Source organism: Nannospalax galili, unplaced genomic scaffold (genome assembly GCF_000622305.1).
Source record: "Nannospalax galili isolate Female #2095 unplaced genomic scaffold, S.galili_v1.0 scaffold1252, whole genome shotgun sequence".
In the NCBI taxonomy this organism is placed as follows: Eukaryota; Metazoa; Chordata; class Mammalia; order Rodentia; family Spalacidae; genus Nannospalax; species Nannospalax galili.
The window spans coordinates 532,080-543,488 of NW_008330482.1; the positions used below are offsets into that span (position 1 = coordinate 532,080).

Here is an 11,409-nt window from a genome sequence, read left to right on the forward strand (position 1 = left end):
CTGTTGCTATGATAATAGATAAAATGCATCTTCCAAATGCAAACTCAGACCCTACAAATGGGGAGGAGGCTTTGAAAGCTTGTTAAGCTGTTAACCATGTCAACACTTAGAGGTACTCAGGTACCAGAGCTGAATTCCAGCCTCAGTCTTCCATGCCTCTCACAGTTTCATTATATTTTCTTGAATTTCTAGAGGCTTAAAAACAAACAGAACAAGAAAGAGGCCTTGAGCTCTGGCTGCAGACCAGGATGTTGTTTGGTCAGAGAGACATCTGGTGGCTCTCTAGATAAATAGCACTATTCTGCCAAAGGACAGACACCTCTCTACCACACATGAGGGCCCAGCAATGCCACTGGGAGGACAGAGCTTTCCAGGGGAGCATGGTGAACTGTGGGCTTTGGGGGCCAGAGTGACAGGTTTGGAACACCCAGCTGCATCTACGATCATTATGAGGACCAGAGGCACAAAATGAGACAGAATTGTGGTACACAGCCTCAAAGTATCTGTCTGACATTCCAGGGGACAGTACCAGTGCCAGCTCACAGCAGGTCCTTCCTCGAGCTCCAGGATCACCTCTGTGCTCAGTGGCTAAAGCTGGTCAAGAAGCTGCCTTGGTATCCTGATGGGGTCCACCTACAAAGACAAAAGGCACTCCTCTACAAAATCCCACTCATGAGCTTGCCTTCAGAAGCCAGAGTGAGTTATCATGGTGGCCTTCCCACTCACTTTCTATATTCTACATTTAAACTGTTTGCTGTAAGATTTAGATGGTTTTGTTGCCGCTGGGATTCAAACCCAGAGTTTTGCAAATACTAGGCAAATGCTCTACACCTAGCTACATGCTGCCAATCCGTTTTGTTTATGCTAAGAAGACAGAATTGCCATTTCCACTTTAGAGAAAATGTTAAATTTCCATCCATCTTGTTTTCATTTTAGTCCTTGGCTGATTTTCCATTTCTCTTCATCTTTTTTGAATAGAATAAAGGAGACTGGGGTTTCTCCACATTATTTAACCTTCTCACATTCTAGCCTGTAATTTCAGCTGTGGTCATTGTCTTCACACAAAGGAAAAGGGCAGACAAGTAGACATCTCCCCCAGGAATGAGTCCAAACAATGGTGCTTATGGCCTTGCAAAGCCCAGTGTGAAAAGGAAGTAGTGCGGTTTCTTCTCTCCAACCCACAATGCTTCCCAGTCCCAAATCAGCTTTCTCGCAAAGAGAGAGAATCAGCAGGCTACTTCTTGAGTGTCTCTGTGTGTGTGCTCAAGGAAAGATGGAATTAAGGTTGTATGCAAATGCAAATAAACCTATTATAACTCAGGAAGCTTAAGTACATTTATCTAAGGAGATATTGACTTCTTTTCCTTTTTCAGTGCTAGGGAATAGAATTTAAGGCCTTCTGGACGCTAGGCAAGTGCTGCACTGCACTACCACATCAGCCCCTGACATGGACTTTTTAACCGCCGCCCCCACCCGCAAATCCTGCAATCAAGTCATCTCCTAATTAAATTCTATGATTGGCTGAGTTTAGTCTGCCCTGGATTTTCTTAAAGTGAAAGTCACCTTTATTAATCTGGGTTCCTTAGTAAATTAATAGAAGCACTAACTTAGAGATTGACCTTTTGGTATATCATTTTCTAGATGCCATTAAAAAAAATCACGTAAGAGTTAGAGGCAACCACAAGGAAACAATTTTCCAGACAGCTGGTCAGCTAACTCACAGCAATGGTGACAGCATGAACAATTCTTACCCAAGCTCAAGCCAGACAGAATCCCAGCACAGATGTGGGAAGTGGGTAAGAAACCCCAGTCCTACCTCAAGAACTTGGTAACTATTTGCTGACGGGAGGGGGAGAGTCAGTCTCATTTAAGGGTGAGACTCTTAGTAGGTTGACCAGGCTCCAGTGGAGGAATCCATACCAAAGAGCATTTGGGGACACAAATTTGACTCCATAGGCCTGCCTATCTATCTATCTATCTATCTATCTATCTATCTATCTATCTATCTATCTACCTATCTACTTATCTACCTACCTATCTAATCTAATCTAATCTAATCTAATCTAATCTAATCTAATCTAATCTAATCTATCTATCTATAATCTAATCTAATCTAATCTAATCTAATCTAATCTAATCTAATCCCTACCTATCATCTATCTATCTATCATCTATCATCTATCTAATCTATAATCTATCTATCTATCTATCTATCTATCTAATCTATCATCTATCTATCTAATTAGCTGTATGTCTGTCTGTCTCTTCATCTGCCTATGTGTCTGTCCATCCATCTCATCCATCTGTCCATCCATCCATCCATCTTCTATCTGTCTGTCTATATCTATCTAATATATCTATCTGTCTGTCTATCTATCATCTATCTATCAAAGTACATGAAACTGGGTAGTAAGAGGGTATAGACAGGGGAGGGGATCAAAATACAATCAAAATATATTGTATGAAATTTACAAAAATTCAGTTTAAAAAAGAGTTAAAAAAAAAAAAAACCCAAAACAGCACCTTATCATTCATGTATTATAAAGGCAGACCCACCACATTTCTCTAAAACTGCAACTTTATCAGGAATGGGCAGGTGCTAGGATTCAGCCTGGTGCCCGAGGAACCCTGTTAGGGAAACTCAGATCCTCCCTATAATGGCACCAATGCTGTTTCCTCAATGGGACAACTGTGCAAGCAGCATAGACCTCCATACCTGAATTATGAAGTTTTCCAGGCTGTGCTGAAAACCAATCAATGCACCAGCATGTGGGGAGTACCCAGGGCTGACTGCCTTGTTATGCAGTCATGTGGAGCCAGGGGATAATCACTTCAGGAATACTGGTATTGGAATGTTGATATTCAAAGGGAAGACCTTGAAATGTGGTAAAGGATTATGTCATCAGCAAGGCTCTGGTTAGTGTGTCCTTCCACTCTTAATTGTGTCCTTGTTGGATGACAGAGAGGATCAGCCTTCTTTAAGGGTAGCTCACTTAGGGACCCTGGCCACCCTAAGATACCCACAGAGCTTTCCTAGCAGAACTCCCTGGTCTTGGTTTCTCCACTGGCTTCCACCTCACTCCTTCAGGGTGAGGAACCCAAAGCACATCCTTCCTGATTGCCGTCTGTGTGTGTGTGTGTGTGTGTGTGTGTGTGTGTGTGTGCGTGCGTGTGTGTGTGTGTGTGTGTGTGTGTGTGTGTTAGAGAATAGCCCTTTGGAGATAAGGCTGGCGATGCAGAGTATGTGGGGGGAGATCAAAGTCTGTGTCAGCCTAATGGGGCAATAACTTCAACAGGGACCTCTCATGATCCCCACACACCACTGAGACAGCAGCCTGCAGACTTCAGGAGAAAAGCTCAAACCAAGACAGGGGAAAACAGCTCCAGCCACTTCATGTCCCTACTGCTAAAACCCCATATTTCTTTGTCCCTCCAAAGAAGTCCTCAGTGGTCAGGCAGCAGGTGCTGCCCATGCAGACAGAGCCAACCACAGACAACTTTTGGATAAATAAGATGCAACTTTATTTTCATACTGTATGGAAAATTTCCAAAGTGGAAACTGTTAGCTGGCTAAAATAATTCCCGACTCTTTGAACACCTGTGAAGTTACTTATCTGTATAATTATGTAAAATTTTTAGTGTAAATGTGAATGTGATACTTGTGGTTTTAGAAGGTTTAAAAATCAATAAAATTAGATTCTTTAGAAAATGATTAGCTCAGCTCCAAACTAAGAAATATTCCTAAACAACAGCAACAGGAGAGAATGGGCAGGGGTAATGGGAAGAGGCTGCTGAAGGGGAGACGGAAAACAATGAAAGTACTACAGAGAACTCTGCACTTGGATTTTAGAGACTCAAACTCAGCAAAAACTACTAATATGCAAAACTGAAACCAGTCATTTCAAATGAAGGTAAGCCGACCTCCTGACCAACTGCATTCTAAGTTGATACAACTAACACATACCTGCATATTTGCTCTTCCAGGAGCAAGGACTTTGTGCAGTTTACTCTGGTCAAAAAGTAAACTGATATTTAAGGCAGCAGTGGAGGTAGAAAAAGCCTTCGGAGCCAGCAGGACTGGCATATCCACTGTTGAGTTCCTAGCAAGACACTAAGCCCCTCTGAGCCAGTTTCCTTGTTTGTAAAACAAGGCAATAGCTACTTTGCTTTGTTGGGGGAAGAGGTAAGTAACCTTCAAAAAGTACTAATGCTGCCCCTGGCAACAAGTGACATTCAATAAGTAACTAAAATACTTTGTATCACAACCAGGATTCACCTGAGAGTGATCTGAGTCTGCTGGTCTGTTCCAGGTGATTCAGTCACCTGCCCACTTCAGGGTTAAGCTGGGCCTGTCCCTGTCCTCTGATGCCACTCAATCACAGCCACTGATGGTAAAAGCACTTCCCCTGGGGAGCTGGGTGCCCCTCAGCTGGCAGACAGCTCTCAGAACTTCCCTCTCCGATGAGAGAGATCCCCCCAGGCACACACACACCAGGCACTTGTGACAAACCCCACTGGGCCCTGTGAAGTAACAAGGAGATTCCTGTATGCATACATCCCCCAAGGGACACCTGCTTCAAGCACCACAGGCCACAGCAGGGACACACAGGTAGCTTGGGTGGCGAGGACCTGGACCCTCACAGGAAAATGGACTCTGGTCAGGCTCTGAGCTGCCCATCTAGCTAGTCAGCAGAAGTAGCATCTGTAAGTCTTAGCAAGAAAGAACTCTCTCCTCAGTGTGAAGAGCAGCTGCAGCTCTTGGGTTGGAGTGCACGCCAGGGAACAGCCTTTGGATAGACACCTGAGAGCCAGAACATCTGGCCTAAGGGTGGGAGTCCTGCCCTCAGAAGTTAGGGGGAGGCACATCTCCAGCTTCAAGAACACCAAGTGCAGAGGGGAGAAAAGGAAGAGACTGCGCCAGCAGAAACAGCAGGTGCATTTGAGGTAAAATGTGCCCTCAGGCCAGTGTGTGCCGCCTCATTCCAAGCTTCAGGACTCTGTGTTGGGAGAGCTGTTTGGAGCTCTACAGAGTGGTTCAGTTAGGGTTTGGGGCCTGGCAAGCTTGTTCCTTGTTTTGGATGTTGTCATCCGAACCTGACAGGCAGGGTTCTGAGAGGAATGCTGGCTTCCTCTCCTGTACTAGAATCCAACCTTGCCAACACAGACCACAGGGCCAGCAGAGAGTTTCGTCTGCATCAGCGCCTTCTGCAGATATACCAGGGATGGCCACATGCTGCAGGGAAGATTTGTAGGCTGTCCAGGGAGCAGGAGGCCCAAGGCCATAATGAGTGTCATTTGCCCCACTACTGCCTGCTGGGGCTGCTCCTGCCGGCTCCACCCTAGCAGGTAGACTGCAAGCTCATCCAGGAGGAGCTGCCTTGGCTGCCCTGGTTGCAGCTTTCAGATGCACTGCTCCTCATCCCTGTCACTCAGAAGGAGGGACCATTTGTCTCCATTGTCGTCTGCTGTGCCACCGTGCCGAGACAGTCTTTCAGATGTCAGGGAAGACAGAGACACCTGGCTGATGTAGCTGACCTGGTCCCACAGTGTGGCCCTGGGAGAATCCTGTCGTCGATCATCCATACCAACATGCACACTGACCTGGGATGCACTCAGGGGCTTCATGCGGCCATGGGCCTGTGCCTCATACCTCTCCAGGTCAGGCTTCCTATAGCTGGAAAGCAAGAATCCAAGAGTTCCTGAGCCACTCGGGACATAAGGCTTTCTCTCTGGTTTAGACCTTTCATTCCCATGTTTTGATAACACAATCAGAAAACCTCATGGATTTTGAGGAAAAAGGACACTGAACTCCCTTGGTCAAGTAAAGTTCACCCGATCTAGAACTTCCAAATACCACATAGTAGGCTTGTTCACTTTTGTGAAGTAAATGCATGCATAAATAAGTCGATTTTTTTGCAGTGTCCAGAACAGATTCCAGGATGTTGCACACACTAGACAGGCATTTTACCAGTCCATGAGCTTCTTCGTTAAGGAGGAAAAATGGTAACATACAAGGATCCTATGTTTAATGTATTCATATAAATAGCTCCTGGGCATAAGAGAAAGGCCCAGCTCATGACAACCAGTAAGTGGTCAGTTACTTGCCCATGATGGTGACAAATCACTACAGAAACCCACTTGGGCCCTTTGTGTTGCCTTCAGATAAAGGATGGGGAACAAGGAGCTGGAAAGATTGCTCAGTGGTTAAGAACACTGGCAGCTCTTGCAGAGGACCCAGGTTCGAATCCTAGTACCCACATGGTGGCTAACAATTGTCTGTAACTAAAGTTCCAGGGGATCTGACACCCTCTTATATCCTCTGCCAGCACTGCACAACACGGGTGCATTTACACACATGCAGTCATGACACTCATACACATAAAATAAAAATAAATAAAATTAAAAAAAGAATGGGGAACAAGAGCTAGGAAGCACACTAGTATGTCTCAGCTGTTGTGAGCCCCCATGTTCTATGCCCCACAGTGGAGCCTGCAGAGGCTCTAGCAGGTGCTTCTGGCCCAGGACTCACCACTTGAGCTGCAGAGAGGAGAGCACCACAGACACAGAGGAGGCTGCCATGGCCGCTGAGCCCATCCATGGCTGCAACACGATGCCAATGGGCATGAAGACACCTGCCGAGGGGAGGGCAAGTATCACTTGATGGCTGGAAATGCTCAACCACCTCCTGGAGTTCCCTCCTTGCACTTGGAAGGCACTATGCCCACCAGCTTCTGAGGGAGGCCATCTTAGAAAGCTGGCAGCAGGTGTTGTGAAGGGCCTGGGTCTTTTTTGCCTGTCCTGATTACTGTGTACAGGTAACTAACACTACCCAACTCAGGGGCTGGGAGCCACAGGGAGGAGACATGGCAGAGAGACAGGAAACAAGAGTTACAGAAGCCAGTGTCCTGGAGCCTAGTTCCACAGGGGATAAACGCTGCTGATGGCCACAGTGCTTGTCTACACAGATGATCTGGCCTCCACAGCCAAAAGTCAAGTACCAGACATATCCAGGAGACTCAGGCCAGGTACAGTCACTGTCTGTGGCAGAGGCACAGACACAGGAAAGAATGAAACTTCTGCACTGGTTCTGGGGACAGGAAGACACTCTCAAGCCTGGGAGGCCGAAGCAGATTTGATCATCCTGCTAGGGAAGTCATCACTAAGTACTTGGATACAACAGGGAAACTGAGACAGGAAACTGTGTTTAAGACTTCAGCTCAGGAACCATCAAGGTGGTCAGTGGGTAAAGGCACTTGCCACCAAGCCTACAACCCAAGTTGGATCCCTGGGACCCACATGGTTGGAGGAGAGAAGAGACCCTTGCTGGATGTCCTCTGACCTCCTCCACAACTACACACACACACACACACACACACACACACACACACACACACCACAAATGAATTTTTTAATGTAATAAAAAATTTAAAACAGAAATCCTTCAGGTCCTTTCAGCCCAAATAGGAGCACTACCTTGCAAGAGTCTATAATATTTGCTCACTCCGTTCCACAAAATCGGAAGTATGGGGGGAGAAGATAATTCCAAAGAAGAAAAACCACTTCTCTTCGGGGTCATTTGGGGGACTCTGAGTAAAGCCTGGGCAGGATTCAACTTTAAGACAGGCTCTGAGACAACAGTCACTGTATCTGGCCAGAGCAGGCATCCCATAACACTCCATAATGCTTATTCTTCAGACCATATGTCTTAGTAAAGTGTCAGAAAATAGGGCCACCCTAAATGAATGCCCAAGTATCCTGATCAGCTGTTATAGAGGACAAAAGTGAATAAGGCCATGAGGTCCTCCCAAGACTTCCCACACTGTGCCTGGCCAGCCAGTCTGAGAGGTGGGTGACTCACTTGTTCATCAGGGACCCAGCAGCAAGAAGCCAAAGGTGACACAGCAGGTGAGAGCCACCCTACCTACCTGCGGCGATGGGTATGCCAACCATATTATAGATCAGTGCCAGCACCAAATTAACCCGGATCCTCCGGACGGTCCTTTTAGAGAGGTGAATGCTGGCCACCACATCCAGTAAGTCGTTCTGTAGGAGAGGAGTACACTGAGTAATGGGCCTGTGCCAACCCCGTCCCCTCCTGTGACCTGGATACAGAGGAGCTCACTCTGATAAGGACGACATCTGCTGCCTCGATGGCAACATCCGTGCCAGTCCCGATAGCAATGCCCACGTCAGCCTGGGCCAAGGCCGGGGAGTCGTTCACCCCATCTCCCACCATGGCAACTTTCTTCCCTTGGTTCTGGATCTCCTGAACTTTGGCCACCTTGTGGGAAGGCAGGACTTCAGCAAAGACTTTGTTGATGCCAACCTGAAAAGGAAATCCATGCCCAATGTGGGTGAAAAGTATTAAGCAGCAGCAGACACCCACACGTTACCCCCATGCACCTGCCCTCAGCTCTCAGGTCCTGTTAGTCATATTGATCAACCAAGTCTTGAGACTATAGGGCAAGTGCAGTGTTCCAGCTCCACCCCTCTGCCTTACTCCTGCCTCAGCATCCCCTCCCATGCTTGTGCAGGAGCCCCATGCACTCAGATCCACACGGGGTCACTGATCCACCCTCCCTTCAGGACCATGAGCCCCTTAAAGGTAGGGCCCCTCTTTATTCCTCACTATATGTAGATTCAGTGCCTGTACTATGCCTGTCTTTCACAGTGTTTGCTAAGTCTCTGATGAATGGACGAAGAAGTTTTAACCAGAAAAGGGAGCAAGAGACTCAGCTAGTCCCTCAGGAGCAATGAAGGCCAGGGCCAACAGAGGTCAATCATAAACAGTGATTAGCTTTCACAGCTTTGTATATGCTTGGCTGGGTGGAGTAGGGTATGCAGGGGTTAGCCCATAAGCAAGCTGGACCAGCAAAACTTTCCCATAATACAAAGCTTAGATGACTTTGTTTTGGGTCAGGGTCTCACTATGAAGCCTAGAACTTGCCATGCAGGCTGGTCTTGAATTCAGAGATCTGCCTGCCTCTACCTCCCAAGGGCTGGGCTACACCTGACCTTTACATGACTTTTTAGCCCTCTAGCCATGATCTTTTTAGGAAATGCTCAGGGAACTCTGGACTTCCAGGGCACAGTGGGGAAGGAGCGGGAGTGAAGCTGGCACAGATGCGCTGCTGCTTATTTTCTTCCTCCTTTCTATGCGCTTAACACAGCTTGTATTTTCAAGGACAAAGTGATCTCTGGCCACCGTCATACCTGAGTGGCAATGGCTCTGGCTGTCTTCCGGTTGTCCCCTGTGATCAGAACCACATTCACACCCATGTTTTTCAGCGTATGGACAGCCAGGGCAGCTTCTGGTTTGACAGCATCTGCGATGGCGATCATCCCACAGAGCACACCTGGAGCAAACCATCCAGTCAGCAATAGCGCAGACCCAGCAGCCTCAAAGCGAGATGCTGGGGCTTGTGATGGCTCTCATTATATAGCATTATACACAGGAAACAAAGCTCCAAAGTGTGTGACATAATGTGGTCTGGGTTTTTGGTTTTTTGCTTTTTAAATCACATACATTTACAGAATAGCAAAAGGTGCACAGTGTTCCTGAAGGGGTGGAGGTATGAACAATTTCATGTTATACACAGCCTGTGGATTTTCTGAAATTTCCACAAGATGCATGCATTAGTTTGCAAAGCTCCCCTTGCAGAATAAAAACAAATACGTGATATATAAAATAAAATTAAAAAAACACAAGTGCTGCTAGAAGTGACAGGCATCCTAAGTAGAAATGCAGGCCTTTCTTTTTATCGTTTACGGAAAATATATTTGTACAAAAAAAACTTTTTTTCCAACAGGCGTGGTGGTGCACACCTTTAATCCCAGCATTCAGGAGGCAGAGGCAGGTGGATCTCTGAGAGATCAAGGCCAGCCTGGTCTACACAGCAAGTTCCAGGTCAGCTGGGGCTACAGGGTGACCCTGTTTCAAAAAGACCAAAACCCCCACAAAAGATAACAACAACAACAACAAAAAAAAAAAAACAAAAAACCTTTTCTCCTCTGAATCTTCAGTCACAGAAGGAGCATTTAGGCTGAAGTGTGAAAACCAGTGAGAGGTGTGCAACAACATGGACCCTTTATTTGTACTGATTCTGCCTGGAGGAGCTGCAGGGAGCAAGGTTTATAAGGACCTGTGGGAGAACGGGGTGGGACAGCAAGGCAGACTTGGGTAGGGCATTCAGAATATAGTGTGCAAACTACTGCTTACTGGCATGCAGTTTCACTTCTATTAACAAACACTGACATGGACAAAGCAAAGGTTCCAAGGTCTGAGGCCTACAGCCAGGTGCTCTCTGTGTGCGAGGACTCCAGAAGTCATGAGAAACTGAGCCAACCTTTAAGCCAGACAGTGAAAAGCTGCAGGGGCCTCCTAACTTAAAGGCATCCTACAGTCAGGCCTCTGGGGAAGTGGATTCTGTTTTGTCTGTAGTGATGAGTGAGAGAGATGACCTAGAACTCCCACCTTAGAAACAAGATGACAGAAAACAGCTTAGAACTAGAAGCAGAGCTGGCTTTGAGTCAAGATGGAGATGGTGACAAAGAAGGACCTCAGGAGAGGGGATCAAGCGAAAAGACAGCAAGACAACTTTCTGGAAAAGTGACCTAAAATTAACAGAAAGGAGGCTTTAAAAAAAAAAAAGAAGAGAGAAAATTATAAGCAAAAAGGAAGGGAAAGAAGGAAAGATGGAGGAGGAAAGGAAAAGAACAGAGGGAAGGGAGAAGGGAAGTGGGAGGGAGCCCAGTAGGCCTCTTTATGGAGCAGGGAGGCCTGACTGTGTTCTTGCAGCTCAGACAGGGATTACCATCAATAGCCACCAGGATGGCCGTCTGTCCTTTCATCTCGTGATCTGTCATGGCATCACTGACATCACTGGAGATGGTCAGGCCGTTGCGCCTCATCCATTCACGGTTTCCAATCAGCACAGAGAAGGTCTGGGGGCCTGCATCTGTTCAAAAAGGACCAGTTACTTCTCAATAATCCAACTTCACCATGAACTGAAACCTAGGGAATGGTTTTGACAGAAAAACAGCCTCTTAACTGTTCTGAAAAACTATGACGTCTTGTAACAGTATCCTTAAAGGATGGAAGAAAAGTATGTAGTGTGTAGAACACATGAATGTTAATTAAAATGAAATGTTCACAATGCTACCTGCATGGAAATGCTGTAAAACTAGTAAATATCACATAATATCCTCATATGCCATTAGAAGTATATGTTGATTCTTTTTTCATAGGGGTCAGATGTGCGGGTTTTAGGTCAGACCAAAGCATGTGTTGACTAGATTATTTACTGGTAGTTTTGATGACCCACAGTGAACTAACTAAATCAGATAAGTCTGTTTCTATGATATATTTGTGTGTGTGTGTGTGTGTGTGTGTGTGTGTGTGTGTGTGTG

At 46.3% G+C, this 11,409-nt stretch overlaps 1 protein-coding gene across 2 annotated transcripts in view; it reads right to left on the bottom strand.

Annotated features, from left to right (window-relative positions):
• Positions 1-3,504: 3,504 nt before the first annotated feature.
• Positions 3,505-11,409, bottom strand: part of Atp7b (ATPase copper transporting beta) — a 67,658-nt gene continuing 59,753 nt past the window's right edge. For both annotated transcript variants that reach the window (XM_008847356.3, XM_029570561.1), the window contains exons 16-21: positions 10,815-10,958; positions 9,214-9,356; positions 8,123-8,326; positions 7,926-8,043; positions 6,530-6,632; positions 3,505-5,674 (exon numbers count right to left, since the gene is read on the bottom strand). In XM_008847356.3, the coding sequence (XP_008845578.1) occupies positions 5,401-5,674; positions 6,530-6,632; positions 7,926-8,043; positions 8,123-8,326; positions 9,214-9,356; positions 10,815-10,958 (986 nt within the window). In that variant the 3' untranslated portion in view covers positions 3,505-5,400. The remainder of the gene's footprint in view (positions 5,675-6,529; positions 6,633-7,925; positions 8,044-8,122; positions 8,327-9,213; positions 9,357-10,814; positions 10,959-11,409) is intronic.